This window comes from Dermochelys coriacea, chromosome 6 (genome assembly GCF_009764565.3).
Source record: "Dermochelys coriacea isolate rDerCor1 chromosome 6, rDerCor1.pri.v4, whole genome shotgun sequence".
In the NCBI taxonomy this organism is placed as follows: Eukaryota; Metazoa; Chordata; order Testudines; family Dermochelyidae; genus Dermochelys; species Dermochelys coriacea.
This window is the reverse complement of record NC_050073.1, coordinates 81,310,521-81,328,319: the sequence shown is the minus strand read 5'-3', so window position 1 is coordinate 81,328,319 and position 17,799 is coordinate 81,310,521. Positions and strand designations below refer to the sequence as shown.

General features: G+C 40.7%; 1 protein-coding gene across 2 annotated transcripts in view; it reads left to right on the top strand.

The window, feature by feature from the left end:
• Positions 1-17,799, top strand: part of SNX6 (sorting nexin 6) — a 52,394-nt gene that overhangs the window by 20,832 nt on the left and 13,763 nt on the right. Inside the window, exons 5-11 of one of the 2 annotated variants that reach the window (XM_038405241.2) lie at positions 1,675-1,796; positions 4,589-4,712; positions 6,174-6,269; positions 9,706-9,811; positions 14,800-14,875; positions 15,594-15,633; positions 17,083-17,169. In XM_038405241.2, the coding sequence (XP_038261169.1) occupies positions 1,675-1,796; positions 4,589-4,712; positions 6,174-6,269; positions 9,706-9,811; positions 14,800-14,875; positions 15,594-15,633; positions 17,083-17,169 (651 nt within the window). The remainder of the gene's footprint in view (positions 1-1,674; positions 1,797-4,588; positions 4,713-6,173; positions 6,270-9,705; positions 9,812-14,799; positions 14,876-15,593; positions 15,634-17,082; positions 17,170-17,799) is intronic. The other variant, XM_043515978.1, reaches the window with a different exon arrangement.

Here is a 17,799-nt window from a genome sequence, read left to right as displayed (position 1 = left end):
GCTAATCCTCTGGTCGGGGGTAGAGTAAGGAAATCGATTTTAAGAGCCCTTTAAGTCGGAAAAAAAGGGCTTCATCATGTGGATGGGTGCAGGGTTACATCGATTTAACGCTGCTAAATTCAACCTCAATGCCTAGTGTAGACCAGGGCTTAGTCTAAAAAAAGGGCTTTGTCGTGTGGATGGGTGCAGCGTTAAATCAATTTAACGCTGCTAAATTCGACCTCAACTCCTAGTGTAGACCAGGACTCTAAGTGTCTAAGGAGCCTATTCTGAATATTGGTGCCCTTTTCCATAGGCTAAGGTAATCGAACCTTATATCTCTTTCCTAAGGGTGCAGCTCCTGCATGCATAGGGCTTCAGACCAGCTCTTTGTGCCCTTCTTTTCCCTGCAGAAATAATTGCTGGGTTGCACGGCAAAGTTTCGTATAGTAGGGAGAGAAACAAGGCAGGTCTCCCAAGGAATCTTCGGCAGAGAAATGCAGAATACCTACAGGAAAGCTTCCTAGAGATTTCTATGAAGGATTCCCAGGACATCCCTGTGTACATTAACAAACTTTTCTGCTGTGACCCAACTGCGTAGATGCAGAGGCTCTGTTAATTTCTCTCTTATCCATCCTCTACCATATAAGAAAATACATGAGCTCAATCTCCTCTCACTGTGCAAAGTAAAGCAAAATGAGCACTTACTGGAGCTCCCCTCTCCTGGCATGCAGGATGCAGAGCTGGAGTGCTAGGACTGGCTTGACCTCTCTGGAATGGCGAAGAGGTCCTGACTTGTTGCGCCACTGGACGACCCTGCCGTGTGCTGTACATTGTCCTCCGGCTCCACTTCCTCATCCACCACTTCCACATTGGGGTCGAGTCCACTGGCTGCTTCCAGTCTCCCCGAAGTATTCATGGGGCTCTTGGTGGTGTAGCTGGGGTTGCCACCAAGGATGCATGCAGCTCCTTATAGAGTGATGGGTGGCCTCCCTTGCCGTTTGGTACGCCTGCATGACACTGCTTTTAGCATGACTCTGCTGTGTGTCCCTTTCATGCCCCTTCTCCTGCATGCCACTAGCAATCAGTCTGTAGGTCTTGAAATTTCTATGGCTGGTGCAAAACTGTGACTGCACAGCTGCCTCTCTCCCCATGTACTCAGCAGATCCAAGAGCTCTAGTGTGCTCCATGTGGGAGAGCATCTGCTGGGTAAAGCCAGCATGGTCAGCTGGGAAGATGCTGTGTGACTTATGCACACTGAGCAAACGGGAAGAGGAATTTCAAAAATTCCTGGGTCTTTAAACAGGGCAGGGGCGCATACCTGTGTACCTTCAGGGCAGCAGAGTTCAAATCGCTGGCCAGAGCGGTCATGATGGACTTTGTGAGACATCTGGTGGCTAATTAAGGTGACATAACCAACTGAGGTATGTCCACTGATCCTGCATCGCTCTAACTGTGTCGCAAAAAGCTCTATGCTGCTCATCGACGTGGTTTTATTATGTTGGCATAGCAGAAGAGTTACATCGGCAGGAGGAGTATTTGTGTGTACACCTCAACTGTTTTGTCAACAAAAGCTGACTTTTTTGTCAATAAAACTGTGTAGTTTAGACAGGGCATTACTGTGCCCTTATTTGAAGGGCTTTAGCTTTGACTAAGAAGGTGAGGAATTCAAAAGTACTTTGACTCATTTCACAGATTCCACCAGCACCACCCAGGCCTGACTTTGACGCTTCAAGGGAAAAACTACAGAAACTTGGAGAAGGAGAAGGATCGATGACTAAGGAAGAGTTCACCAAGATGAAACAAGAACTGGAAGCGTATGTATATTTTATTCAGTGCTCTGTGTGTGTGTGTGTATGTGTTCAATTGCCTTTTAGTGCTCTCTGCTATTCCATACTTCTAATCATTTCACAACAGTGATCCCTTCCGGAAGATGCAGGTTTGAGCATCCGCAGTTACCACATAACCAGCGTTATCTCAATTATCATGATCAGAGCCATCAGGAAAATTGTAGAAATTATTGCCCAGAGTTGTGGGAATTTTATAAAGGGGTAATATAAATACACACTGAAAATGGAAAACAAAGTTAGCTTTTTTTTGTTTTTGTAAAGAATCCTTCAAGAACAAACTGTAAAGGCGAGGTATTAGATCTTAACTAACCTTTTCCTCTACAGATCACTTATGAAGGCAGCTTCAACCAGACTTTGATAACCTGCTTTTCTGTTTTTACTATGTACTTGTATAAACCTTTTGTTTCACCATGAATATGGACTGAGCTGCTTTCTTTGCATGTGCCCTAGTAATAACTAAAAATGCAAATTTTACTTTCTATCTTTAGTTACTGTTAGTGAGAGACATAGGCAAGGCAGAAGAGCTCTCAAATCTGTGTGAAGTAATAGGAGCTTGTACAACCACAGTAGGTAATTGTTAATGTGCAATTATCAAACTTCTGTTCTGTAGAACTGGAAATTTGGTAACTGCCTGACATGTTTTTTTTTTTATTGGGAATACATAATTTTACAGTAGGACAGTTGCTTGGAAATAGTGACTTCCCTGGTTATGCATTTAATAGTGATTGGAGGATTTGTTATAAGGTTTAGTACTCTGTGTTGAAAGTCTTTTTCCTTGCTCCATCCCCTTTCTTTTATCTCATCCATGGACCTCTTTGCTCTTTCTCCTCCCTCCCTGATTTCAGTTTTCAGGTGTATATTTACACTGCTACTAGATTACTTCTTACCAAAGCACTGAACTGGCAAGAAAATAATTAGCACTTCTCAGCATCCAGCTGCTGTGAGCTAGTGTATTAAAAGTATTGTATTAGACGGGTGTGCAAGAGATGGTTTGACAGCAGAGGAAATATACACTTATACTTCATACACCAGAAAACTGGAAATTAGCAGAGCACAATAAATATTGAAGAATCTGTGATTTTCCAGCGGCCCTGATCATGATTCTTTTGTGGTCTGGTTAGGGGTTGGATAACACAGAAACCTTGGGGTTTCTTCTACTGCCACCTCCATCCTCTGCATCCTTCTTTTTTGTCTTCACTGAATGACTACTGCTCTCACAGAGATCAAACACCTCCCAACACTGATCCTGCTGGTTTGCTGGTATGTAAATCTTATGATCCCTCCTTGCACGTAGTGGAAGCAAGTGTGTCAATTATCTAAGCCATTTCATTGTTAACTTGAGGGGGAATAAAAGAAGCCCCTTTCCTCTTATCTCTGTACAATCAATGCAGTTTACTAAACATGTCAGTTAATTGAATTTACAAAATAAAATTAAACTATAGTAAACTAGTATGACAGGAGTAGATGCTCCTCCTCCTGATTAATCTTTTGTTTGCACCATAAACTAAGCTTCAATTATTACCTTAAAATCTAGTTTGGTTGAACTGGGCAACTGACTTATGATACTTGCTTTTGATATCCAGTAAAACCTCAGAGTTACGAACTGACTGGTCAACCACACGCCTCATTGCATACTTCTGGTTTCTAATCAGACAGCAGCAGAAACAAAACAAAGAGCAAATACAATACAGTACTGTGGTAAATATAAATTACTTTAAAAAAAAACAAAAAAAAGCTTTGGCAAGATAAAGAAACCTGTTTCTGTGCTTGTTTCATTTAAATTAAAATGATTAAAATCAGCATTTTTCTACTGCATAGTCAAAGTTTCAAAGCTGTATTAAGTCAATGTTCAGTTGTAAACTTTTTTGAAAGAACAGCCATAACATTTTGTTCAGTATTACAAACATTTCAGAGTTACAGCCTCCATTCATGAGGTGTTCGTAATTCTGAGGTTCTACTGTACTAAATCTTACAACCATTCTAAAAGGGAAATTAAGCAAAAGATCCGTGTATAGAGCACCCATCGTGTGTTAGGCACTTTAGACATGGAATAAGATTCCTGATCCAAAGAGCTTGCAAGCTTAAATGGACAAAATAAAGACAAATGAGTTGAGGGGAGCAAACAGGCAAGTTGGAGATAGAGGAAGGAATATTCACAATAGGCTACGCTATTGTTTGTAAAAAGAAAAGGAGTACTTGTGGCACCTTAGAGACTAACAAATTTATTAGAGCATAAGCTTTCGTGAGCTGTAGCTCACGAAAGCTTATGCTCTTATAAATTTGTTAGTCTCTAAGGTGCCACAAGTACTCCTTTTCTTTTTGCGAATACAGACTAACATGACTGCTACTCTGAAAACTTTTGTTTGTGTAGTATAGTTTTGCATCTTGATAGTTTATGGGAAGGATAAATGGGGTTGTACTTTCAGTGGAACTAACACACAGATGGAATTTGTATCCTCATTTAAAGGGCCTGTAATATTTGTTGTATTTATCTCTATATGTCTGCTTATGTAATATGATAAAGGATTAAATTTTTCGCCATGTATTAATATTACCTTCTTAGTGCACACATTAAATACCACATAATATACTAAATCAAGTACATCAAAGGTTAGGGTAAAATATTTTAGCACTCCTTAGTTTTGTCTGTGTACGAGGATGTTTCTAATTTCTGCAGTCGGCTTAATCAAAAATTAATTGTTTTGGGTGGAATTTTAATTCTTTATTGTGTAGTCACTGTACTTGTTTTTTGTTTCTAGTGAGTATCTGGCAATATTCAAGAAGACAGTTGCAATGCATGAAGTGTTCTTGTGTCGTGTGGCAGCACATCCTATCTTGAGAAAAGATTTAAATTTCCATGTCTTCTTGGAATATAATCAGGATGTGAGTATTGAAAACTGATTCAGTAGCAAAAGTAATCAAGATGTACTTTCATGATATGATTGAAAATGGGTAGAACACTTGATCTCCTGAAGCAATTTACAGTGATTCCTTAACCAAACCTCTTTGGATTTAGAATTTAAGAAATTAAATTAGCTGGCCCTGTCAAAGTTCATTTTTCTGGCATCTGGGAAATTGGCATTCAGGACCTAATTTATAGTTTTTGAACTGTAGCCCAGTCATAAAAAATACTTATGGGAGACTAGCAACGCTTTTTAATCAGTCATCATTTGCTATGGCTCAAGAAGATATTTACTCGCCCATTCTTTTGATTGATTTCAGGTGTTTTGAAAGAGAGCATGATGAAACAAACTGCCATTATCACTGTTTTGTAAAACTTGAGTGTGGTTAGTTCTCATCAAGACAGCATTCCAAGAGTAACTCTTTGATTAAAAATTATGATGGGTAAAAGGTTCTGTTAAGTTACAGATTCTTCCTCAGTATAACATGGTTGTTAAATATTATGCCAAGATGACAAAAATCTCTGAGAAGTAGAATAGTTTTGTGATAGCTAAACTAGTTAAATATATGGAGAAGTAATCAATACAAGCTGTCTTCATACTGCGTTGGAGTTGGAATCCTAATACTGGGCTAGTGAAGTGGAGGCTGTTATGTATTGTAACTTGCCTAAAAACCTATTTCTGAGATGATGGTGTATATTGTCTAAATTGTGGTGCCTCAATTACTTTTTTAAGTAACTAAATGTAACTATATCTCTTGCACTATCTTCAATGTTGAAAATTGAAAATAAAACTAAAACCAAACCTCCGGTAATTTTTTTGTTAACTTGAAACATGACTTTTGGTTCTCTGATGTATAGAAGGTCAACTCAGTACTTGCTGCAGAAGAAGCAAAGCTGGTCCAGGAATTCTGGCCCCACAGATCTGGAAAGTTAGGTGGACAGAAAGGATGTGGGGAGATGGTGTGGGAGGGATGATTTCAATGGAAGCAAGGAGGGGATGGATTAGAAGTTCCTGAAGATGAAGTAATTTGCAATTGGAAGCAGCAAAGGAAGAGCAGAACCCAGTGGCATTAGCTAACTTGTCAGTAACTTCCTTTTAATGTGTATAAAAAATGAGGACATTTTGAGAATGAATGTAGCTGAAATGATAGATACATTCAGTATTCTTCCCAAATACTATGGAGCTGCATGTTTTCCCAAAACTCACATTAGATGTTAAAGGAAGTCTGGTCAATAACCAGTAGAATGCAAAATGTTGTATTAGTAATACTTGGTGCATCGTCCACATTATTTATACAATGTACTGTTAGGCAAACAGACATCAACCTGATACAAGACTTGCAGTTTCTAGTATTTCTAGCTCCTCTCAGTCCAGAAATGAATTCACTGCTTCTATTGTCTTCAGAGACCGTGCTAACTTGAGATGTGAACTTGTCTTTCAGTTGAGTGTTCGTGGGAAAAACAAGAAAGAGAAACTTGAAGACTTCTTTAAAAACATGGTTAAATCAGCAGATGGTGTCATTGTTTCAGGAGTAAAGGTGATTCATCTCTAGCAATGTTAATAAAATGTTTAGTAATTTTTTTGAAACTGTATCTCTTTGAGTTTGAAATCAAATATGATTACAAAAGGATACCAAATGCATGCCAAGTACATTTCGGGGCTTCACAAATTTATTATACACTTGCCAGAGGTAGATACAAAAGAGGTGAAGGTGGAGGGACTTGGGGCCGCACCAGCAAAGCCCAGGTGTAGCAACTTGAGATGCCTAGCCCCTTGCAACACCTGCTACTGAGAAGGGTGCTATCCTGGGACCCTTTCTGGAGGTTTCATCATTCATATTATTCTCTTCTGGATAGCAGGAATTGTAATCTTAGGGCTTGTCTTCACTATGGGGAGATTGATGCTGCTGCAATTGATGCAGCAGGTGTCGATTTAGTGGGTCTAGTGAAGACCCGCTAAATCGGTGGCAGAGCGCTCTCTAGTCGACCCCGGTACTCCAACTCTCTGAGAAGAATAAGGTAAGTCGACTGGAGAGCATCTTCTGTTGATTCAGAGCAGTGAAGACACTGGGGTAAGTCGACCTCAGCTATGTTGACTCCAGCTACGTTATTCACGTAGCTGAAGTAGCATATCTTATGTCGACTTACCCCGGCACTGAAGACAAGCCCTTAAAGTTGCATATCTACCTGCTGGAAAGAGGCTTTGGGTCTCCTTCCACCCGTACCCCAGTCACCTTCCAGAATTATCTGGCTGCTTCCACAGGGAAGGCATTCCTGGTTTTATCCCTTCTCCAGCCCTTTTTTTTTTTGAGGAGGAAGGTGGAGGGGTGGAGTGGGTAGGGGCCATTTCCCTCCCCCAATGAATAACTCTGATACCTGCTTTGGTTAAGAACATAAGAATGACCATATGAGGTCAGACCAATGGTCCGTCTAGCCCAACAGTGGCATCCTGTGTTCCAACAGTGGCTAAAGCCATATGATTCCAGGGGAGTGAATGAGACAGGGCAATTATCAAGTGATCCATCCCCTGTTGTCCATTCCCAGCATCTAGCAGTCAGAGGCTTAGGGACACCCAGAGCATGATGGTCCCTGACCATCTTGGCTAATAGCATTGATGGACTTATCCTTCATATGTTGCTCTTTATAGCTTTCCCAAATAGCATTGTGAAACAGACATGATTCTGACTATTTTACCAGTGCCCAGTGAAATTAACAAGTCTAGACAATTTCACTGCGATATTCAGAATTCTTAGGCATTGCAGCTGCCTGTAAACTCAGGAAGACAATATTGAATCTTTCATTCAGTTAATGATTGGAAAGTTATCTTTGGAATTGTATTGACTGGAAACGTGCTTATATAATGAAACCTTAAATTCTGGAGAAACTGTTGACTTCATCCCCTCTGTGCTCCAGTGAAAGCTTCCCACTAGCAAGTGGATTTTTCAAGCCCTATGTAACTTTTCTAATGGTATGCCCTTGAATTCTTGAGACATCAGATGTGAGTACTACAGCCATGAGTTAGTTCTGGTGCAAAGGAGAGTCTAAAGGGCATATATTAAAAACAAAAACAACCTCTTATTCAAGGAGAAAAGATAATGTAATGTTTCAGACTCTTGCCTAGCGTAAATCTGCATCCATTGTAATGCTATTTAGACATCTTGGCTTCTCCCAATCATCCATAGTAATTGTTTTCAAAACAATATAGAGAGAACTCCCATATTCATTCATATCGTGTATCACATGAATGCTGTTGCATGATGTATTTCCTATGTATTAGTTAATAATGAAGGTGTGTTAAGGCTTTTTGTTCACCTTTTTTTTCCCTTTTGAGTAGTGCTCGTGAAAGGGGCTAGATTAGCAATACTGCAACCCAGTCTTCTGTCCACAGAGCAGATATTTAGTAACTGTTGATATTGTCTGCGTCTACCCACCTATATGCTTCAGCATGGTCTTGATGGGAGAGTAGTTCAATGTCCTTGCCCACTCAGTTCATAGCATCTCTGCAGAGACTACTAACAGAAGTGTCTAATTGTGACAGTTGTGGTGTTAATCTTTTTAGGTAGATGCCTGTGTACTAGGCATTGGACAGAAACAGCAAATCATAGAAATGTAGGATTGGATGGAACTTCCCATAGGTCATCTAGCCCAGTACTCTGTACTGAGGCAGGACTAAGTATTATATAGACCAGTGGCTCTCAACCTTTCCAGACTACCCTTTCAGGAGTCTGATTTGTCTTGCATACCCCAAATTTCACCTCACTTAAAAACTACTTGCTTACAAAATCAAACCTAAAAATATTGAAGTGTCACAGCACATTATTACTGAAAAATAGCTTGCTTTCTCATTTTTACCATACAATTATAAAATAAATCAATTGGAATATAAAATATTATACTTACTTTTCAGTGTATAAAGCATATAGAACAGTATAAACATTGTATGAAATTACAGTTTTGTACTGACTTTGCTAATGCTTTTTATGTAGCCTCTTGTAAAACTAGGCAAATATCTGGATCAGTTGATGTATCCCCTGGAAGACCTCTATATACCCCCAAGGGTACACGTACCCCTGGTTGAGAACCACTGATCTGGACCATCCCTGATGGATGGTTTTTCTAGCTTGTTCTTAAAAACCTCCAATCATAGAGATTCCACAACCTCCCTAGGCAACTTTGTTTCAGTGCTTAACTACCCTTATGGTTGGGAAGTTTTTTCTACTGTCTAATCTAAATCTCCCTAGCTGCAATTTAAGCCCATTACTTCTTGTCCTGTCTTCAGTGGTTAAGGAGAACAATTTATCACCCTCCTCTTTATAAGAGCCTTTTCATACTTTAAGACTGTTATCATGTGTCCCCCCTCAGTCTTCTCTTCTCCAGACAAAACAAACTCACTTTTTTTATCTTTCCTCAAAGGTATTGTTTTCTAGATCTTTAATAATTTTTGTTGCTGTCTCTGGACTTTGTCTAGTTTGTCCACGTCTTTCCCCATGTGGTGCCCAGAACTGGATGCAATACTGCAATTGAGACCAGATATCTAACTATTTCACTAACCAGCTGATGGATGGTAATGAACCTTCTCCTTCATTGCTGGTTTGAGTCTTAATAGAACTGGTGACATAGAGGTGGAAGGTACTTATTACAACTGCCCTAGTAAATTACAAATGCATTATGAAACACCATATCTAAAAATCAGTTTTTCTTTCACCTATTTGCTAACCATGTGTTCAGGATTCTAGGTGTGCAACACCTATTATCATAAAGGCTAAAATATTGCAGGCAAACATCAAATCTTGCGGGACTTGGCAGGTCAGTGAAGTAGAAACTGACTTTCACATAGGGTGTTTTACAAAATAAGTACAGAATTCACTTACATGTATTATAAAGTATTGTACACAGTCATGATTGTATACTAAATTTCATGTGTATTATTATAGATGGTTGAATCTGTTTTTTAAATACCGTTTTGTCTTTTAGGATGTAGATGACTTTTTTGAACATGAAAGAACATTCCTTGTAGAATATCATAACCGAGTCAAAGATGCATCTGGCAAATCTGATAAAATGACAAGATCACACAAAAGTAAGTTTCTGTTCTTTGAGGGGGGGAAGCCTCATTAGTTATAGCACACACTAGAAAATGTTCAACGTCTTTGTGATTGGCAATGAGCTGCCGTTGATAACTTGCCTCACATGCAAGGAAGAGTAAAATTCTCAGGGAGTATAAATGTCTTTATGCAAGCAGAAGTAAACATAAGAGTGGCCTTACTGGGTCAGACCAAAGGCCCATCTAGGGCAGTATCCTATCTTCTGTCAGTGGCCAATGCCATGTGCCCCAGAGGGAATAAACAGAACAGGTAATCATCAAGTGATCCATCCCCTGTCACCCATTCCCAGCTTCTGGCAAACAGAGGCTAGGGACACCATCCTGGCCAATAGCCATTGATGGACCAAAGACTAATCAGATCTTCGAATAACATATCTCTGGATGTAACTAATGTTCAGGGCTGGCTTTATGGGTGGGCGCCATGGTCAAGAGGCAAGGAGCAGAGCCGGCCTGGATGCAAGGTCATGGAAGGGAACTTGGAGCAATGGTGGGGGGAGGCAGTGCGGCCTGGGGAGGCAGCGGGGGGCCAAGGGTGATGGGGAGGAGGATGGGGAAGCCATAGGGGCCAGTGGCAATGAATGGGGGATCAGTGGGGGCCTGGGGCACCAAAATACAAGTTGGCTGAGAGTGCCATTTTCTTCATGGCTAATGCTGTACTAGACCAGTTGGAATTAGAATAAACTGCTTTTACACTGGAGACCGTTTGATTCTTCATACCATTTCTTTTGGGGATAACTGAAACGTATTTAACCTTTAGTTAAATTTTATGAATTTTAAAGGGCAGAGGTGGCTGGTACAGCTACATTCATGATTAAAATCTGTCACAAACCTTTTCTAGTGGGGAGATCTTTAGATCTGCCTGCAGTTACCTTGGTTCAACTCATGCCACACAAGAAATTACATTTCTTTACTCAACCTCAAACTCAACTATTCCAATTCAACCAAAAGTGGCAGTCATAATATGTCAGGGGAGTGGAGACCTATTGGCGACCTTAAGTTCGGGAGGGAAATAAATTTCTCCTTCCGCAGTTGCCCATCTTCAGTCTTGGAAGGTGCCATTTGGTATTAATCAGCTTGGAAACTTCTAGTAAGCAGTATCTTTTGGGGCCATATGTGCACCCACCCTTTTACACCCTGTGAATTCCAAGGGCATAAAAGCAGGCATAGACCCACCTGTTTCCTTTAGACTGCTAAAAGAGCAGCGGGCTGGCATAGCTCAGCGTTCTTGATGCATCCCTCATTGGGTTGGTTTGTCCTTATCCTCTCTAGGGATTTTTGTTTGTGAACAATTAAATAGGATTTTTTTTTAGAGTAGCTCTTCCACCCCCCCCCCCCCCACTGTTTGCATATTTTTCAAGTGTCATCTGGGCTCAGCTCTTTTGCACTGCCGTACCATCCTTTTTCAGTACTGTTCTGTTTTATCTTTCCCTTTTGTTAGGGTCTGCTGACACAATGGCACCATGGTGAGGTGACTAGGAAGGCAGGCCTTTCAAGCCTTGCGCTTCATAAAACACTTTGACGCTGGTCACTGATGGTTATGTGCAATGTCTGGTACCTGGGAGACGGTCACAATTTGAATAGGTGTTTGATCTATCTTGCTTTCTCCTATGAGACCTGAAAAGATTAGGAGGGTCATCTTTAAATTGCTGTTGGAGAGACTCTTAAGGAGCAAGTTGTGGAGTCTGGCAGAATCTGCATTAAAAGGACACTTTAATGTCAAAGACCCTTTGCAAGAAGTGACTGCTTACAGGCCTGGCGAAAGTGGGTGTAGTCCCTGTTTTTGCCCAAGTTAAAGATGTGAAGGTTTGTGACAGCCGCACCTCTGCAATAGCGCAAAGTAGCACTTTCTCAGGGAAGAACTGGGGAAAGGACATCTATATTTGCTGTAACTGTGATTGGCTTATAAGAGCCCAGTCTCCATAGGGAGTATCTTTTGCCCTAGGAAAAGCGCAGCGTTCTTGGGGATTCACATAAACAAAGTCCTTTTTAATTCCAGCACAAAGGTGGGGATTGGATTTCTGAGCTTTCACAGTTATGAAAGCTTTCTTGCCAGAGGACAATTCCATATGTCTCCCTTGGTAATAGTAATTGACATCTGTGGAGTGTGTTGAGGTGCTTACCTTAGCACACTGTTCGAGACTTGCAACCCACAGTGGTTTTGTTAGTTCCAGCCTGAGTTATGCAACTTCAGTTCTCCATCGTCCTAGAAGTGAAAACCGAATTGCAAATTTTTCATCCCAGTTTACCAGAACTTTTGTCTCAGAATCAGGGCAAGATTCTTCACCCAGATTCTGATCTCTTCTTAGGCTGACAGCTAGACTTCTGGATTTCTGGGAGCACTAGATCGAGTATTTTGTCAAAGTCAAGAGGTTAATATTGGGAAAACAGGAAGCCATTGACTAGGAAAACGTAGTTGATGAAATGGAAGGGATTTTCCTTCTGAGCAACTCAGAAAAGAGTAGATCCAAAGTGGCCTTCCATTACTTCTGGTTTTGGGTCTTCTGCTACATATATGTCAAAAATATGAGCTAGCACCCTTCATCTGTCTACCATTTCAACTTTCCACCCTCTAATGCATGGACTTTGCTGACCCTCACAGTAATGCAGTTTGCCAAAGACTTGCTCCATGTATTCCTTCTTCTGTGTGAACCACCTTTGTTAATGGGATCTGAAACTGGTACTTACAAAGCTAATGGGGGCCCTGGTTCAAACTCCTGTCAGACAATTCTTCGTATAGTTTCTCTGAAGATTGCATTCTGCATAGCTGCATTATCAGCCCAGATTGTTAGTGAGATCTAGGCCCTTGTGATTTATGTTCTGTAAGAATGCCCTGTGTCCTCAGTACAAATTCCTGTCTAAAGTGGTTTCAGGTTTCCATTTTTACCAGACACTTAACTTTCTTGTATTTTTCCCTAAACTTCATTCACATCTAGCAGAGATTAGATGCCATACCAGATGACATCAAGAAGGCGCCCTTGGTTATTACCTGACTAGGACCAGGACAGGATCTGTAACTCTCCTGGTTTTATTTCCAATGTATCACAAAAATATGAGGATCTGGTAGCAAGAGACTGACCAAACTCAAGACATCAAAGGTTCATTGATCCTAGTGGTTGAGAAGCACGTGGTTCTCAACACTCTGAGTTATCGTAATGGCCAGTCCAATCAAACGGAGCCTGGGGACTGATGGTTCCTTCAAAGTTCTATCTAGGGAAGTAGAGTATGGACCTCAGGAATCTTGCAGAGATTCTCATGCGTGGTCCATGGAGCGCTTCCTAGTGATCTACAGAGAGCTGGAGTGTCTCAAGGAGTTGTCGTCTCTCACTTCCAAAAATATCATTTAGACCAGACATTCTCAAACTGTGGTCTGCGGACCACTAGTGGTCTGTGAGCTCCATTCAGGTGGTCCGTGGGTAGTTCCCTCTAAGATGCACACCTGGGTGGCTGCACATGAGAGAATGAAGGGACACCCCCCCCTAATTAGTGGAGCCATGCAGGCGTGGCTCCACTAATTAGGTACCTGGACCCTGGAAATGATGCACATGTAAGGTGAGGTAGTGGCCTTGGGGGGAATAGGGGGTAGGTGGGAGGGGGCAGTGGGGTGAGAAGAGGAGGTGGGGGGGAATTTGGAATATGCAGGTCTGTGGCGGTCCGAGAAAGAGGCAACTTTCCCCAGCTCCAGGGCTGCAGCTGCGGCTGGAGAGATGGCCCTCCTCCCCAGCCTCAGCTCTGTGGCTGCTGTGGCGGGGAAGAGAACCCCGCTCCCACCCAGCCCCAGCTCGGGGGCTGCCATGGTCGGGGAGAGAGGTGAGACCCCCCTCCTTCCCAGCCCCAGCTCAGGGGCTGCGGCGGCGGGTGAGAGAGGGCACATCCATCACATTAGAAAGATAAGACAACTGTTATTAAAATATGAGTTGTGTGCTTTTATTTGTAGAACAAAAAAAAGGTTTATTATTGTTTTTTATATAGTGCTTTTATCCAATAGCTAATGGTATAAACAATGTTTGGAAAGATCATTAAGTGGTCCACCAAGACCCACAGCAATTTTCAAGTGGTCCATGAAAAAAGTTTGAGAACCACTGATTTAGACTGATTAAAATACATAATTTTCTAATATTACTCTGCTGTATAAGCTATTATAGTAGTTCCACAGGGCTGATATGCAATAGTGAGTCAGATGGGAGGTGGTCCACAAAACAATCTGTTAAAATGAGGTCTATGCTACAGACTTTTTTTGTATCTTTTTTTGTAATCTATTGTAATGAAGTACCATCAGAACAAGAATTAGTATGAACTTTCTTATATTCTCAAGGTAAAGTGAGTCAAGAAATTTCCAGTTGTGTCAAATATCTGCAAGTTGAAAGGCACACCAGTGGAGGGGACATGTAGGGTAGGTGTAGCTACATGCTGAATGAAAAGCAGGCTGTGTCCACGCTGTGGTATATTGTGTTTGTCACGGAGGTCACGGATTCCATGACTTTTGCAGCAGCCCCGGGTGGCTGGCCCAGGAGCCGCCTGAGCAGCTTGGGCAGCCCCCAGGTCAGTCGCATTGGCTGCTGCTGGGGCAGCCTCAGGGCAGTTTTTGGTGTGGGTTGGCTTGGGGTTGGGGCCACTGCTTACCTGGAGCGGGCTTCCCTCCCTCAGCTCCCCTAGCTCCAAATGCTGCCTCTGTCAGCAGCCAGGCACCACCCCCGCAGCTCCCATTGGCCGCAGTTCCCAGCCAATAGGAGCTGCAGAACTGGGGCTTGGGTGGAGTGGAGGCAATGCCTGGAGCTAGGGAGCTGGGGCCACTGCTTCCCAGAATTTCATCTTGTAATTCCTGCATCAAGCCCAAAACTCCTGGTTGAACTAGAGCATACCTTTTAGAAAAGCATCCAGTTTTGAAAAAATAACATGTGCTTCTTGAAATAATATTCATACGAGAGCAGAATGAAATTCAATCTTAAGTCTTTTTTTCTTTCTAGGTGTTGCAGATGACTGTAATAGAATTGGGTCTTCATTATATACATTAGGAACACAGGACTCCACAGATATGTGCAAGTGAGATTTTTATTGTTAAAAGTGATTAAATTATGGGACAGATTGCTACCCAGTAATATGTTAATTTTTACCTAGCCGGGTTGATGTCTATTCATTTGTCAAAATGGAATGAGTCCATAAGAGAGAATAACATCCAAAAGAATGGTTTCTTTCTCTTCCCTTACAATTCTCTATATGCATAGCAAGCAGATTGTAAGGCATGACAAGAGCACGTCTAAGATCTGGGTATATGCATGCTTTGTCATAGTCACAGCAGAGCAATTGTGAAAAGTGGCATCATTGTGCACCTCTGTGGATCCCCATTCTTTCCCTAGAGTTGAAAGCAAGAGGTATGCATCCATATGGAGATTTGTGCTCACTCGTGCTTTTGGTAATTTTGTCCAGTATGTTTGATATTCTGAACTAAATTGTACTCCTGGACTCTGCACGCTTAAACATAGGCAATTTAAAAAATGTTTTATTAAACTTGCTTGTGAAAATAAAGACTTAACCATATCAGTTGTACCTGGCATTATTGCAGGAAGGAGCTATATATGAAGTTAACATACAGAGATTTGTCAATTCACCTCAGTTCTGGTAATACTATACCCCAGTTGCAGTGATAGGCCTTTATTGCTTTGTACCAAATCTTGGTTTTATGATTAGGTTATTTAGATCATTGACTAGAAATTGAACGGAAAACCATTAAAGTCATAATATGTATCCATTTCCTTCCCAGGTTTTTTCTGAAGGTATCAGAGTTATTTGACAAAACAAGGGTATGTATCATTAAATCAAATTTTAGATGTAAACTTCTGTTTGTAATTGTATATCTCAGTGTGTGCCATGATATTGACAATTAGTATCTTGGAGTCAGTGGTCTTTTGATCAGCTTGTGAGGTTTTTTATGGTAAGTATTTGAGCATTGGGCAGTGGTGAGGAGGAAGATAGTGTGTTAGGATTTTCAAACTGCTTTTTAAAGTAAATATGTAGTCTTTAAATAAAACTACATTCAAAATGACAGTGTGAAAGGGTAAAAGAGAGTCAAGGTGGGCAAGGTAATATTTATTGGACCACCTGTTGGTGAAAGGGACAAGCTTTCATGCTTACACAGAGCTCTTCAAAGGATATAGTTTATCTACCTTGTGGCCTGACATTAATTTTACCAAGTAAGGGGAGCTAGTCCTCCAAAATGTTAAGAAGTGCTCAAGGTTTTTGTCTGTTACTGCAACAGAAGTGATTTTAAAAGACTTGCACTTGATAGAGCATACAAGAAGATTGCCTCCAAGTTATCCCATGAGAAAGCTATCAGGAATAAGAATATAATGCAGTAGATGGAATGGAAAGGACACTAATGGAAAAGGAAATTTTAAAAATATTGAGTTGGGACCTTGAGCAACAATCGTTTGAGAGGTCAGCAAATTAGTTATGTAAATAGCTAGTAAACATGAATGTTTTAAAACCTATTAGTTTATGCAGACATAGAACAATGAAGACTTTCTGAATCAGGAATGCTTCTTCAGATAAATGATTTGCCCTGTTCTGTTAACTACATACGGGTACAGCAATACTGTATTGGGTACATATTTTATTCAAAGACAGTGCACTGTTGAATCAGTTTGCCTTTTCATCACTGAGATTCAACTTCATGAGTGCACCTTTTGAACACAGCTACTGATTTGGTTAAAGCTGGATGTGTTACTGGAATAACATTTTAACAGTATAGATGTTGGAGATGAAGGTGGGTGCCAGCAACTGTACAGAACTGGTTGACCTTTCCAGACAGTTTATACAGTGGAATTGGTCTCTGTGAAGAGTATCTGCACTTGAATAGCTGATACGGAGTTAAGACAGAATTTTTATGTTCTGTTAAAATCACATGATGAGAACATGTATTTTCCTCTGAGGCTGTTTGAACTTCTCTGCCTTTTTCAGCATACAATAAATTCTACTGAAAGAGGGAACAATGTCCTTGTTAAAAACTGGCTTCCTATAAGACAAACAGGCATACCTAGCGCATTCCTATAAACAGGCATATCTAGCGCATGATGATAAAAACCTTGATTGTTTATTTTTTTGAAAGTGGTAATATCTGTGTGCATCATGCACTGTTGCTTTGCAAGTATTTGAACCTGTACTTACATCAAACAAATGACAAATTGGAGTCCAGATGTTTTGAGAAAAGCATATCACTTTTTTTTCTCTCTTCCCCCCTCCCCCCCCCCCAGAAAATAGAGGCGCGGGTGTCTGCAGATGAAGACCTTAAGCTTTCTGACCTTCTGAAATATTACTTAAGGGAATCACAAGCTGCTAAGGTGAATTTGTGCTTTATGTTCAATGAGGTAGTGCACTACTTGAAAGAGTATTTAGAGATCACCTAAGTGAATATAAATTACACTAATTAGTGGATTAGGAAAAATACTAAAATCTCCAGCCTGTTAATTTTTGCCCCCCCTCCCCCAGTATTGGATCTTCGCTCTTAAGAAAATGGTAACAACACTTTGTTTGCTCCCCATCTGCAAGGCTAAATATAATTTGTGGATTTAGAAGCAATGAAGGAGTAACTTTGAAAAATTCTGTAAACTACTTATTCACAGATTATTCTAATGATTGTGCTTAATTGAAAAGTAGTCATACAGTTTGACAACTGTTTCATATACTCTAAAATCACTGAAATTAAAACAAATAATTTAAATAAAACTTTATTATAGGCAAAGTTGGTTCCAAAACTGTGTGCTTGGTGTGGGAAGAGACTGTTTTTGCTTCTTTACACTCTTAGAAGGATTTTACAAAATTGTCCACATTCAGAAAAAGGTGGTGGTGATAATGGATGCTGCTTACATTTTTTTAATACAGAGGGCTAATACTGTTTCTCATGCTATGCAGGTATTTTGGATTCATAATCTAAACAATAGTTTGATTCTAATCTGCTGGGAGGATATGGA